This window comes from Pagrus pagrus, assembly GCF_965226575.1.
Source record: "Pagrus pagrus genome assembly, chromosome: 4".
In the NCBI taxonomy this organism is placed as follows: domain Eukaryota; kingdom Metazoa; phylum Chordata; class Actinopteri; order Spariformes; family Sparidae; genus Pagrus; species Pagrus pagrus.
In genome coordinates, this window is record NC_140188.1 from 19,325,089 (window position 1) to 19,339,183 (window position 14,095).

At 40.6% G+C, this 14,095-nt stretch overlaps 1 protein-coding gene across 1 annotated transcript; it reads left to right on the top strand.

Moving 5' to 3' along the window:
- The first annotated feature begins 1,390 nt into the window (after positions 1–1,390).
- naalad2 (N-acetylated alpha-linked acidic dipeptidase 2) lies at positions 1,391–13,707 on the top strand. Its single transcript, XM_084350939.1, has 20 exons — positions 1,391–1,605; positions 2,053–2,164; positions 3,474–3,660; positions 5,292–5,393; positions 5,582–5,707; positions 6,126–6,206; positions 6,349–6,454; positions 6,527–6,620; positions 6,942–7,037; positions 7,685–7,770; positions 8,032–8,151; positions 8,670–8,752; positions 8,882–8,945; positions 9,064–9,131; positions 9,281–9,372; positions 10,098–10,188; positions 10,677–10,941; positions 11,038–11,119; positions 12,176–12,268; positions 12,731–13,707. Exons 1-20 carry the CDS (start codon positions 1,524–1,526, stop codon positions 12,918–12,920), a joined length of 2,220 nt encoding a protein of 739 aa, XP_084207065.1. The 5' UTR covers positions 1,391–1,523; the 3' UTR covers positions 12,921–13,707.
- Positions 13,708–14,095: the final 388 nt, after the last annotated feature.

Genomic DNA, 14,095 nt, shown 5'->3' on the forward strand with positions numbered 1-14,095 from the left:
GAGAGAGAGGTCCCAGGACGGTCCAGCAAAGAGAAGCCTGGGTGAAAATAGAGGAGAGGGAGGAGCAAACCAGGGAGATGGAGAGAGAGACCACACAGCTTGGCAGCTTGTGGGAAACAAAACCAAACACAACAGAAGGTTAGAGAAATGCAGTAGTTGTTGGAAAGTTGGTTGTTTGTTAATTTCTCGTCAGCAGTACAAACATGGACTACAAGTAATAACATTAATAGATTCACTGAGAGAGTGAGACTGATCATAGGAGGATAGTGGTCACAGGAGCGAGGCCCGATGTATTAAAGAATTAGCACTAAAAGGAAGTTAAGGCATTAAGATGAGTTTTTAGCTCAGATTTAAAGGACTCAACAAGGAAAAAAGAGTAACGTCAAAGGACGGAAAAGGTTCTGCAGTCATCCGACTGTTGAGGAAATTACAATATACGTAGATGGGACATGAATTAAAGGATAACCATGCCATTAAAGGTGCAATGTGTAAGAACTGGCAACCTGTCACATTCCTACTCAAATCAAAAAGGGGTCAGCATAACACTTACTGCTGCTAACTGTAGCTGCCGGTAGCTCATTAGCTTAGTTAGCTGTGTAGCTAACCATCTAGCACAGGGGTTTTGGACCAAGACGTGCAGGGGCTAGCTGGTTAGCATGCTTCAGTAAATATCAACACAATACACAAACATCATAACTGATTTTTTCTTCAAATTATGTTGATAATTTTAGTTATTTCTTAATGTTTTCAACTACAATTCTTACATATTGCACCTTTAAAGTGTAAAATGAGCTTCCAGAAGAGCTTCAATGCTCTTTGGTATCAATTCTCTCAGTGTCTGAAAGTTGTTTTTGCTAAAAATATCCCCTTATTTGGTGTTTGGATGATGGTGGCGGAGAGCACTGTGTATAATGTTGGTCCAAACTTTTCTATACGTTCTGCTCACTTCGAAAGCCATACACCAGTCACAATATTACCATCCTCATCACACCACTGTGTATGGATGCATCTGTATTGTTTTGTTTTTCCTTTTATTTTGTCTGTAAATAAGATTGAATCACCATCATACATCATTTTAGTTACTGTAGTATCTTTTTTCCACATGAGCTCAGTGTCTGCTGATGACGTCTCTAGCTGAAAAATGCTTTTGGAAAAATTGTCCTCAGACTGGATTCTTGGCTATCTAGTCTCAGGTTGGGTAATAATGAGTCAGCACTGGAGCGACCAAGGTGCACAGTGCACAATCATCAGTCTCCTGGCCAAACATAGCACTAATGACCAGCTCCCACATTGTGAACCTCTCCAACTTTTCACTCACTGCCTCTTTCTTTGCCGCTGACAGTCACCTACCCCCCCTCTCTCCCTCCCTCTCTTTGTCTCACTCTAACTCGCTCTGCCATGCCTCCACAGTGCACTACTTAAACAAATTACACTCTATCTCTATCTCTGCGAGCAGGCGAGCGTGCTCTGCAGAGTCAGACGTGTCGGTGTGAGTGGAAGCCTCCGGGACGTACTGCTTCAAAATGAGAAAAGAGAGCAGGTTACTCAGGTGGATCTTTTGGATCGTGGTTGTGACAGCTTTGTTCCTGCTGGGCTTCGTCATAGGTAAGATAAGATCAGTCAATAACCCACAAGTGATATCAACCTGTTTTTTTAAAGTTAATTTTCTTTCTCAGTGCTGTTAATGTTGAATCCTTAAGGTGCGTTGTTTGTGTGTGTGTGTGTGTGTGTGTGTGTGAGCTCTAGTTTGTCACGACTCTGACACATTTCACACCTGTCTGCCAACGGCAGGTTAACACTCACTGTCCACAACCACAACTCCATTTAAATAGGATTGCTAACATAATGGGAAGCCTTTTTTAAGATCCAACACAACTGGGCAGTCAGGAACAAATAGATATTATTTTTCCTGCTCCCTTGTCCGACTTGTGTCACTGTAATTTGTTCTTGGGAGAGGTCAGATTAATCACATCATAAAGTCATGCAGTGGTAACAGTCTTCTTGAAATGACAGTATTACTGTTGAGCTGACTTTGCTGTGTTTTTGTTGTAGGATGGTTTGCAAAGCCCACACAAACAAACACTGAAAACACCAGTGCTTCCAGCAAGTATCTGAGGGAGTTTCTGGATGAAATGCAGCCAAACAAGATCAGAGAGCATCTCAGGTAAAAATCCAGTCAACTCACTAAACCTGTCCTGCTCATCAGGTATCAAGTATTTCAAAGCAAATGGTGTGATAAAAACAGTGTTACTCATTCCAAGGGGGCTCAGCAGGGAAGAAAAACTACTTCAAAACTCAAGGGAGACTCTTGGAAAGGAAGAAAGTTCATAACAGCTCAGGGACCAAACTTTTCACTTGCACAACAGCTCAATTCTTTACACTGTGCTTCTACAGTATAACTAACCTCAATCAACCTTAACTTCTGAAAGCTTTACAGCACACCAGTGTGTGAGTCTTTTCATGATCATGCTGCTTGTTCGAATCCACAAAACTTTCTTTGAATACTAGCGGACAAGCAAAAGTTTGCAAAGTTACCAAATATTAAAAATAAATACCTACATCCCTCAGCTGTCACTGTATACATTAGCTTCAGTGAAGAGGTGGAACACGCAGAAACACAATATAGGCATAAATACACGCTCCCGTTAGATGCTATGTGCCATGAACTTTCACCCTGTTGCTGATACATCCACTGCAGTCTGGTGCGCAAAAGTTGAAGTGGAAAGAAAAAGTATGTGATGTGGAATGCAGCCAATGAGCGGCCATCTGTCTGTGCTCTCTTGGTTGTTCAGTTGATTTGACGAATGAATTGGTGATGATGGCTAAATTCCATTTAGCTGCTACAGTTTCGGGGTTCTGGGTTCACACTGTCATGGCTGAGGACACATGAATAGAACAGAGCCATCGTTGATGTTTTTAGTAACACCTGTACTTTTTCTACTTTGACAAGTCAAATGATCTGCTGTGTAAAAAGGTCTTTTAGATAAATGGATCGTGTTGTGTTCAAGTGTATTCAGACATCAAGAACAACAGCTCTGCATGCATTTACTATTATTGTCATTTTTGGTTGGTTAATTTGCTTAAATGTAAAAAAAAATGTAAATCGCAAATATCTCAAATAAAGAGAGAAAAGATGAATAAATAAAATACAGAAAGAAAGAAATTTTACTTATAACTTATGTTGTTTACGTCATCAATCACCTGTTTCAAACAGAACTATGTACAAAGCAGAACAGACAAACTGGGAGGAATTTTGTGAAGGTGATTCACGCAAAGTCTCGCTGTTGAGGTCTGATAAAGTCAATGACAATACATTGCTATGTTTATATTAGTGTGTTTGCCTGAAGCCTTAGTATATATTATATTAGTGTGTTTACCATTGCTATGTTTATATTAGTGTGTTTGCCTGAAGCCTTTTTCATTCTGTAATTGGCTGTTTGCCGTGTCACTAACAGTTAACGTCCTCTCCACAGGAAATTTACACGACTCCCCCACCTGGCTGGTACAGAGCAGAACCTAAGATACGCAGAGCAGATTAAGGATGAGTGGCTGGAGTTCGGACTGGACTCAGTGGAGATGGTGCCCTACGACGTCCTGTTGTCCTATCCCAACAAATCACAGCCAAATTACATCTCCATAGTTGATCAGCTTGGCAACGAGGTACAATAAATGCACACAGGAGACATGATCACTTGTGTGTGAGATGTAGACCCACAATGCATTAAAGGCACACATACTGAAAAAGTTAAACTAAATATTTCTTTCCCACGTATATTATCAACCTCTCTGTAAAATACAAGCATTGCTTCAACGTCGTGTGTCTGGTGTAATATTGTCATTACTGTTTGCTCCCATCTATTATAGCATTAGGGTAGCGGTCATACCCTGTGGAGTCAATTACGCAGCTACCAATTATATTATTTTAAGACCATTTCACTCCTATGCCTTGTGTTCACAATGAGAAAGCATTTTTTAATGTGCGCCTTTTAATGTTCTGTTAGTTAAGCATTCTCCATTCTGTACACTCACCCCCCTGGTTCTCAATAGATTGTTTTTTTCTCACAGACATGAACAATAACACCGATTCAGCACAAACCCCTGAGTACTCCTCAGTCTGTCTGGGAAGATAACAAAGTTTCAGTGTGCACGTGGAGATCACAAACACAGCCCCCAGCTCTCCACTTTTCAGCTGTTAGTCTTCTCCGCAATACTACAACACAGCACATTCAAGTCCAAGGTCCCTTTATAACCTTGCTGTGAGATAAAACTGTGTATGTATCTTACAAGTAGAGATAATGATACAGCACAGAGGCCAACAAGAGACAACAGACCAGGGTTCACTGCATGGCAATGCATTTAAGAACGTAATGCCAACTTTAACATTTAAGTCAATTGAGTAATACATTTCAGCTGAGAGCCATTCACTGAACAGCACACAGATCCCGAGGTGATGGCCTAAAACACGCGATGATCAGGTCAGACTGTTCAAGAGATACTGAAAGTCTATTCTGAAGCTGCCAGCAGGACGGGATCTACAAATAGTTCACCAAAGTCATTTAAGGACCTCTGATCACTCACTGTGTGATTTCTTATTTGCAGTAGGGGAGGAAGAATTCAGATACACGGTTCAGTGAGAATACTATTTTGCATAAGTAAAAGTATGAACGTATAATATAATATAATATAATATAATGGTTTTTTTTAAATATCATAGCTAGAAGTACTCAATGCAGAAAAAACTGGCCCCTGTGACCATCTGATCATTTAAAGGTACACTCTGCAGGATTTTCCTTTAAAAAATACTGTATAGACTCATTCAAAAATAATCCCATCATCGCTTAAGACCCACAAGAAGTGTATGGCGGTGTCTGTGTCTGCAGAGACCCTACCCTCTGCCTGTATTTTCTTTGTATTTTGCTGTGTTCAGGGTGTTTCTGGGTGTTGGGTACTGGTGCGCCCTCATCTGTGTAGTAACAGCTGGAGGTCATGACTCAATGAAAGTGTAGCGACCAGGTTACACCACTGTCTGTCTCTCTTTTCTGCTCTCAACTTGTTGTGGATGCATAAAGACCTGCAGGTCTTTATGCCTGTTTGACTGAGGGCGGGCTGAGCTACACACACACACACACACACACACACACACAAAGGCAGAGTAGAGTGATAAACAGCAGACAGGATGTACAATACATGAATAAATTAAGTTGCATTCCAACAGTGGATACATTAGAAATTTCAAAGCATGTACTATAAAAAATAAGAGACTCGGACCTCATCTAATTTTTGTTTCACAGGTTTTTAACTCGTCCTTGGCTGAGCCAGTTCCAGAGGGTTATGAAGATACTTCTAACATTGTACCTCCATACAGTGCCTTCTCTGCTAAAGGACAACCTGAGGTACACATATGCGCATGCACACACACAAATAACCTCATACTGACAAGAAGAAAATGATGTTTAAACACCGTTACACTGCAGTAGTCAAAGTCTTTAACATGGATTTTAAGCATGACCCACCCCCATCCTCAACTAATTGACAGAACAAGCACCTGAATGATGTCTCCTCTTTCTGTCTTCTTCTCCAGGGGGATTTGGTGTACGTGAACTATGGTCGTACAGAAGACTTTTTCCAGTTAGAGAGGGAGATGGGCATCAATGTTACTGGGAAGATTGTCATTGTTAGATATGGAAAAATATTCAGAGGCAATAAGGTAAGAAAACTCTTACATCATAACTCCACATGCTCACTCAATATAGGAACGTAACAGTAACCTGTTGTTATTTTACTGGAAAGTTCAAAAAGCAGATAAATGCAGCTGAAATCTTTGGAAAAAAACAAAAAAACAACAACAACAGTTAAAGTGCTTGTTAACCTTGATCTGCTCCAGCTCATGTTGGTATTTCAATTCTAATCAAACTTCTGTGGTAGTTGTGCGAGATCATTAATTCATCGCACTGTAGCATTTCAAATTATTTTCTCACATATCAATTAATATCTAATGCAAGTCATCAATGTCAAACCATTTATCAATATTTTGTGATCCACACAGACAAAAAAAGACTGATTGTAAACTTTGGCACGCCATCAAAATGTCCCACTGCTCTCTCACACTCTGTCTGGCTCCACAGGTGAAGAACGCCATGTTAGCCGGAGCAAAGGGGATCATTATGTTCTCAGACCCAGCAGATTACTGGGCTGCTGGAGTCCAGGTAGAGCATTTTGCATAATTTTAACAATTTTACGTATTAAATATATTACTACTGGTAGTATTTTACTAGTATCAAAGAGTATTTTTGTGTTCATGTGTGTCAACTCAAGCATGTAAAACACAATTTGTGTGCGTGTGTGCAGCCCTACCCTGATGGCTGGAACCTGCCCGGTGGAGGAGCTCAGAGAGGAAATGTTCTCAACTTAAATGGAGCAGGAGACCCACTGACACCAGGGTATCCCGCTAAAGGTGCGTAACGTCTGTATGAGTGTCTATGTGTGTGTGAGTATATCTAACATAGTACTGTCTCCTGTTTTACAGAATATACCTACAGATTCAGCCTTGAGGATGGGGTGGGGCTTCCTAAGATTCCTGTGCATCCAATTGGCTTCCATGATGCAATTCACCTGCTGAAGTAAGGGTTTTTCGTTTTACAATTCAATACATTTTTTGGAAATGTATTGACCCTTTGCAACCCTAGATGGCACTAGAGGAAAAGTCTGGTGATTACCAAAGTTATTCCAATTCAACCTGCGTAGAACATGGATGTAATTAATGGCAATTCACCCTGTTGTTGATGAGATATTTTAGTTTGGACTGCCATCCCTAAACCTGCTTAATAATAATCTTGAAGTTGGGGCAAGAAGTATAAACTTTTATCTGGGTCCTGAAACTGCATGAGCAGCTGGTTTCTATTATTTATAAAAAAAAGTGATAAATATTCATCATTCAACAGGAATATGGGAGGACAGATTCCACCGAACAACTGGAAAGGAGCTCTGAATGTCTCCTATAGGATTGGGCCAGGCTTTACGGATGACTTCATAAGCCAGTAAGTGTTTTTATTTTCTTCCATCCTCTTCACCCTAGAAATAACATGATCCCCCAGTCCTCCTCTACTATGAAACTGTTTTTCTCTCTAATCTCTCTTCTCCTGCTTCACTGCAGTATTCACTCTGTGTGAAGTGTTTGAATTGTTTCTCCCTTTTTGTTGCTCTTTTTTTCTCACTCAGCTTTAATGACCTGGTGGCAAGTAGCCAACTGAAGTACAATGAAGGCCCTTGTGTCTCCTGTGTGTGAGAGACATACATTCACATACGAACTCCACAAAAGCATGTAGTATGTACCCATTTGCAACAACAGAAATTGGGTCTTTTTGTGCTTTCGAACGGAGATTCCCGGAGCAACATCCCCCATCACAACAAATACAATCAATGTATTCTGTTATAAGGGACTTTAGCAAACACTTAACAGGGTTTGATCTCTACTTTCTGTCTTTCTGTTCTCTCTTCTCTTTCATTTTGTCTGTTTGTATGTGATCGCATGAAATAAACACAATGAGCATGTTTCTTGGCTGCAAAAAAACTGTTACTGTTATAAATTTTCCCTCCCCTTTCTCTAACGTTTTTCACATGTTAGTAATTTCCTGCTTAGCATAGCTCTATTGATCTGTCTCTCCTCTGTATCTGACTGTCTCAGGAAGGTGCGTATGAACATCAACACTGACAACAAAGTTACCAGGATCTACAACGTTATTGGCAGGATTAGCGGAGCTCTGGAGCCAGGTACAACAGCTTAACATGCTCCAATCTTTCATTAAGCTTTTAGTAACATTTAACATACAAGGAACACATGTGAGTTACACTTATAATGCCAACGTGGACGCGAATACTGATGTAATAATGTAAACAGGTCAGGATAGGAGGATTAAATCATTTAAATTCCTTTTGGTCAGAACATGTTGAAAATTGTTTTGCAAGAATCACTCAGAAAAACAAAACTTTAGCTGCTTCACTTTTAAAGCTGCGTGTGTTGTGTGTGTGTAGACAGGTATGTGATTCTGGGAGGGCATCGGGATGCCTGGGTGTTTGGAGGAATTGATCCCATGTCTGGTGCTGCAGTGGTCCACGAAACTGTCAGGAGCGCTGGCAGGCTACTCAGTAAAGGTGCGTCTCTGCAAGTGTGTGAGTGAATAAATAATAGTGTCAATAGTCAGTGAACAATGTGTGTGTGTGTGTGTGTGTGTGTGAGAGAGAGAGAGAGAGAGACTGTCAGATTTCTTCAGTGCTGTACGACCCTTAGAAAGGGTGGTCCCCAGAATGCATGTTCTGGTCTGGTGTCCACACATTGCTTCAAAGACAAGGAGGTGTGTGTGACTGTAGGCCTGTCATGATAATCAAGTTATCAACTTATTGTACATATTCTATCTTATCAATTTATGTTTTGGTTTTGTGATCGCATTTGTTTTATTTTATATATTAATATGTTTCACATTCTGACAACAATGTCTGAATATTAAGAGTTAAAATTTGCTCCTTCGAAGGGTAGACATGCACTTTTATGCTAGGATATTATCATCTGTGGCATATAATGGTTTTAAAATGACAATAATAGCGTCTATGACCATTTATCATAAACAAAAAGTAGTCATCGTGACAGACCTACAGTATGCTTGTGTTTGTAGGTTGGAGGCCCAGGAGGACGATAGTATTTGCCAGCTGGGATGCAGAAGAGTTTGGACTGCTGGGATCTACTGAATGGGCAGAGGTATACATATGCCAACCCATTCACCCTCATACACATGCCCACACACACACACACACACACACACACACACACACACACACACACACACACACACACACACACACACTGACACTTTACCCTTGTCAACAGGATAATGCCAAGCTGCTGCAGGAGAGAGCTGTGGCCTACATCAATGCCGACTCTGCCATTGAGGGTGAGTGTGTTTCTCTGCAGCTCAATATTCTCAATGAATTCAACACAATGTTGAGGATGAATTTGGTTTGATATGGCTCATGTGTGCGTGTGTGAATGTATATATTTCTTGAGTCCAGGCATGTACACACTGAGGGTTGACTGCACTCCGTCTCTGCACACGTTGGTGTACGACCTCACCAAGCAGGTGAGCAGTAAAGGAATGGTCCATCTGAAAAAGATTTGAGTAAATTAATCTTGTCGGTCATGCTCACTCTTATGCTTTAATCCTGTCTCTCCCTCCCTGATTTTCTCTCTGTCTTGCCTCTTCCTCTTTCATTCCATGTTTGTTTGTAGATAACCAGTCCAGAAGAAGGAGAGGAGGGAATTTCTCTGTATGAGAGTTGGCACAAGAGGGACAACTGGACGAATGACCGCGATGCACCCAGGTACAAAACCTCACAATCAGTTGTTGTTTGGTTCAGAGCCAGGGTTTGCACATACTGAACAACACCAGTGAAATACGCAAAGTTCAAGAGAAACAAAACCTCAGCAGCCACAATAGCAATACTGTAATCAGAGGTTAGTAGAGGGCAAAACAACAAATGAAATAATTAAATAAATCCAGGTGACAGCTGTGGATTACCAGAACAATATGCAAAGCTGCAGACAGACCGGTGAAAACCTCTTGGTCAGCTAACCAAACAAATGATCAAGAAATTAAAGATATAATATGTAACCTTTCTGAAATGTCTGAAAGGACTAGATCTTTGTTAAAATATCAGTTGAACTGCCTATTTACATTATCCCATATGTTTCCAACAATGTTCAAACCCACAGAAATGTTCAAGTCAAACTAGGCATCACATTTGGGCACCTGTTGCTATAACTTCCAAGGTAGCATGAGAAACACTAGATGATGCTTCAGAAAGAGAGGACGGAAGTCACAAACATGACTAAATGTAGGGTGAATGAAACTTTAAAACATTACCCCATCTGTGAAATTTCTGCCTGGGTCACCTCATAGATTTTCATCCCACACTACTTCCCAACATCATCAAACAACATCTTTTGTTTTCATTGTTTTGATTAAGAGACACCTAGCAGCTTAAATTACATACTGCTCATTTTATTTTAAAAAAAAAACTCTGTCCTCCACTCTTTTGTCCTGTAGGATCAGCAAACTGGGGTCAGGCAGTGATTTTGAGGCCTATTTTATCCGTTTGGGAATTGCTGCCGGCAGAGCGAGATACACCAAGAACAAGGTTAGAAACACTGCACTTACAGATGTATCTGCAAAAACATTATTCACTGTTATTAATATTAAGGTATACTGCTGTATGTGCTTGATTACATCTTTTTGCGCTTGTCTGTTCTGTGTCTGTATCCTGGACTTAAAATGGTGCCAGAATGAATGTAGCATTGTATGTTCCTGTAAATCATGGACATGTTGAAACCTGACGTTGCTTTTTTTTTTTTTTGCTTTGCTCATGGTCTGGTTAGGTTTAGGCACAAAAACAACTCTGTTTGAGGTCGGAAACACTCAGTTTTGTAGGTTGAAACAGGAAGCAAAAATAGTGCTCTTCACGTGGTTTCAAACTGGTCTCTCGCTTGGCAGCCATCTGGCCTAGTTGCCACGTGTAATCTGAATGTAATATGACACATATTGTAGAAATACTGATACGTATATGTGGGCCTTCATAGACTCAAGGTAACTCATTGAAATGTCCTTTGTTTGTGTGTGCTCATTCAGAAAACAGAGCGGTACAGCAGTTATCCGGTCTATCACAGTGTGTATGAAACTTTCGAGATTGTGGAGAAGTTTTACGACCCTACCTTCAAGAGGCTTCAGGCGGTGGCCAAGGTGAGAGGTGGGCTCATCTTCCTATTGGCTGATTCCCAGCTCCTCCCTCTTGATGCCGACCAATACGCAGACTCACTGAGGAAATATGCACACAGCATCACACAGCTGGCACAGACTCACCCAGAGGAGATGAAGCTGTATGAGGTGTCATTTGGTGAGTTGATTGTGGTCATTGAGGGCTTCATGTGCTGCCAGCCTGCTGACTTTTCCAACAATGTCTCTGTATTTTTTTTCCCCCTTTTCATTTCAGATTCTTTGTTTTCTGCTGTGGAGAACTTCACTGTAGCAGCCAGGGACTTCCATGAGCGCCTGCAGACTCTCAACAGAGCAGAGTGTGTTTAACATTTCAAACATTTTAGATGTCCAAACAAATGCTGAAGTATACATTATCAGTGTGCAGGCTCTTGTTTGAAGTTGCTTTGAAATGTACACTCAGTGGACACTTTATCAGGTTTCATTAAAAACTCTATGAGAGCATCAGACAAACATTATCGGAAACATGAAAGTATACTTAATGGCAGCACAGTTGCATTAGATTGTGCAAGTGTACCTAACAAAGTGGCCACTCAGTGTACACTACCTCAAAAGTTTGGGATCACCCAAAAAATGTCATGTTTTCCGTGAAAACCAAGCTTTAATTCATTAAATGTGTGGTCAGATGAATAGAAAACAGAATCAAGACATCGACAAGGTCCTTTAAACTTGGCTTACGTCAAAGAAATTTGCAGCAATCACAGCCTTGCAGACCATTGGCACTCTAGCTTGCCTCTTGTCCTCTATTGTGCACCAGGGCCTCTACTTCTCTCTCTTCTCTGGTTGGAGCCAGTTTGTGCTGTTCTCTGAAGGGAGTAGTGCACACCGTCATATGAGATCTTTAGGTACTTGGCAATTTCTCACATGAAACAGCCTTCATTTCTCAGAACAAGAATAAACTGACTAGTTTCAGAAGAAAGACTAAAACCGAGCCCACAAATGCTGATGCTCCAGATACTCAGAGTCTAAATATTTGTATTGCTTCTTTAATCAGCACAACAGTTTTCAGCCGTGCTAACATGATTGCACAAGCGTTTTCTAATGATCAATTAGTCCACTTAACACAATAAACTTGGATTAGCTTACACAATTGTCCACTGGACCACAGGGGGGATGGTTAATGAAAATGGTTGTCTGTGTACCTACGAAGATACTCCACAAGTCAGCCATCTCCTGCTTAAATACTCTTTTACCACATTTATAACATGTAGACTGTAATGTTATTTTCATAGAATTAAATTGTGCTTTTCTTTAAAAAAATAAGGACATTTCTAAGTGGTCCCAAACTTTTGAGCTGTTGTGTATGTTCTGTCGAGTCAAGGGTGTGTAAAACACAATTTGTGTGTGTGTGTCAGTCCTCTGCAGGTGCGTGTCATGAATGATCAGCTCATGTATCTGGAGAGAGCCTTCATAGACCCCCTGGGTCTACCTGGCAGACCCTTCTACAGGTCAATTAGTCACACACACACTCAGTCACATGTTCCCATTGGTTTAAATGCTTTTACAGTCAAAAAGCATTTTCTACTTGCATGTCAACACAACTGTGGCTCTGCAATATTCTTACAACTACTGACAGATAAACGCTGTATATTTCACACTTGAACCTGCTCATATAAACATGATTCCTCACAACAGCAGCTCCCAACTATTTTGGCTTGTGACCTCTTTATTCTACAGTTAATGGCCAGAAAATTACTCAGGAATTCACTGAGACTGTTCCCAAGTTTATTTCAAATATAATGCATCATTGACCATCAGTCTGGATACTGTGGAGTGCTAGAAAATAGATTTTTTTCCCCTTTAATCTGAACCATTTTGAGCTTGTTTACAAGAAAACACACAAATATGTTTAATCTGTAATATCTCCAGTACATTCCTAAACTTAACACTCCCTCTCTTCTCTGTTTCAGACATGTGATTTTCGCTCCGAGCAGCCATAATAAATACGCAGGGATGTCTTTCCCTGGGATCTATGATGCATTGTTTGACATCGAGAACTCAGCTGACCCGCAGAAGGCCTGGGAGGAAGTCAAGCGTCAAATCAGCATCGCAGCATTCACCGTTCATGCTGCCGCTATGACCCTCACACCACCTGCATGAAGGAAACAGTTTAAAGCCATGTGATCGAGCCATCTATAAACAGATATAACACCAGAATGTGAAGAGAAGGGATATGCTACCTGCAAGAAGCACAGAAATGGACAATCCCTGTTTAATGAACCAGCCATGATCCGGGGAATGTCCAGAGCTCAGTGACACAGTGACACTCTGAATCACATGAACTGTCTTTTGCGCCTCTGTGTTTTGTTATTTTTTTTCAACAGTGAAGAAATAATTTATGTTTTTAATGTTTTTTATTTGAGTTTTGTAATAACAGTTTTTGGTCACAGGGGAGCCAATTGAAATCAATCCATCCTTTCAATGTGAGCCGAAAGCAATTGTGTCCAAGTCATGTGACAGATGTGACAATTATTTACATTTGTTGATATTTTACTATCCTCAAATTTTGCACACATCAAAGATGTAACAAAATTTAATGATAAAGCAGAATTAAACCAGTTTTCTCTGTTTGATCAACAGTAACATTTAGTTGACTAAGACTTGAAAATGAGCTGACTGTAAGTTGAGGGGTAAGACAGAAACTTTATGACAATAAGTTATTTTAAAATGTGTGAAAACTATTCAGTATATTGTGAGACACATCAGTTTCACAGTTGGACAACAGATGCTATTGTCGTCTCTGGCTCACAGGATGGAAAAGCTACAGTGTGAAGGCAATAACATAACATAAAATATGCTGAACATATCCTTCAGAAACAAACGATATTTCATCATTGAACAACATTAACAGACTAAAGAGATGAAATAAAATGCACTGAAAATTCAAGTGTTCCCTGATCCTTCTATAATGTTGTTTCTGCCATTATGCCATTATTAAGGATTTTGTGTCCACTGATATGAAAGGATTGTAGATACAAGGAAGATGATGCAGGAGGACATTATGCTCAAACAGTGAGAGATCTGACTTTACGTGGCGACACTGGAAGTGAAGACAAAGACCAGGGCAGTGAGGGTTAAGGCGGCTATGTGTGTTTGACATCTTCCTGTTGTTGACCCTGTCGGAGGAAGGGCAAGTCCAGACAGGCTCGTGTGATCAGCTCAGCCTTCTTCAGCGACACCTCCATGTCTGCAGCCATCAGGTTCACTCAAGTTTGGATCTTTGTCTGGCACATGCTTCTGGTTTAAAAAAACACACCTACACTGATTTCTTTTGG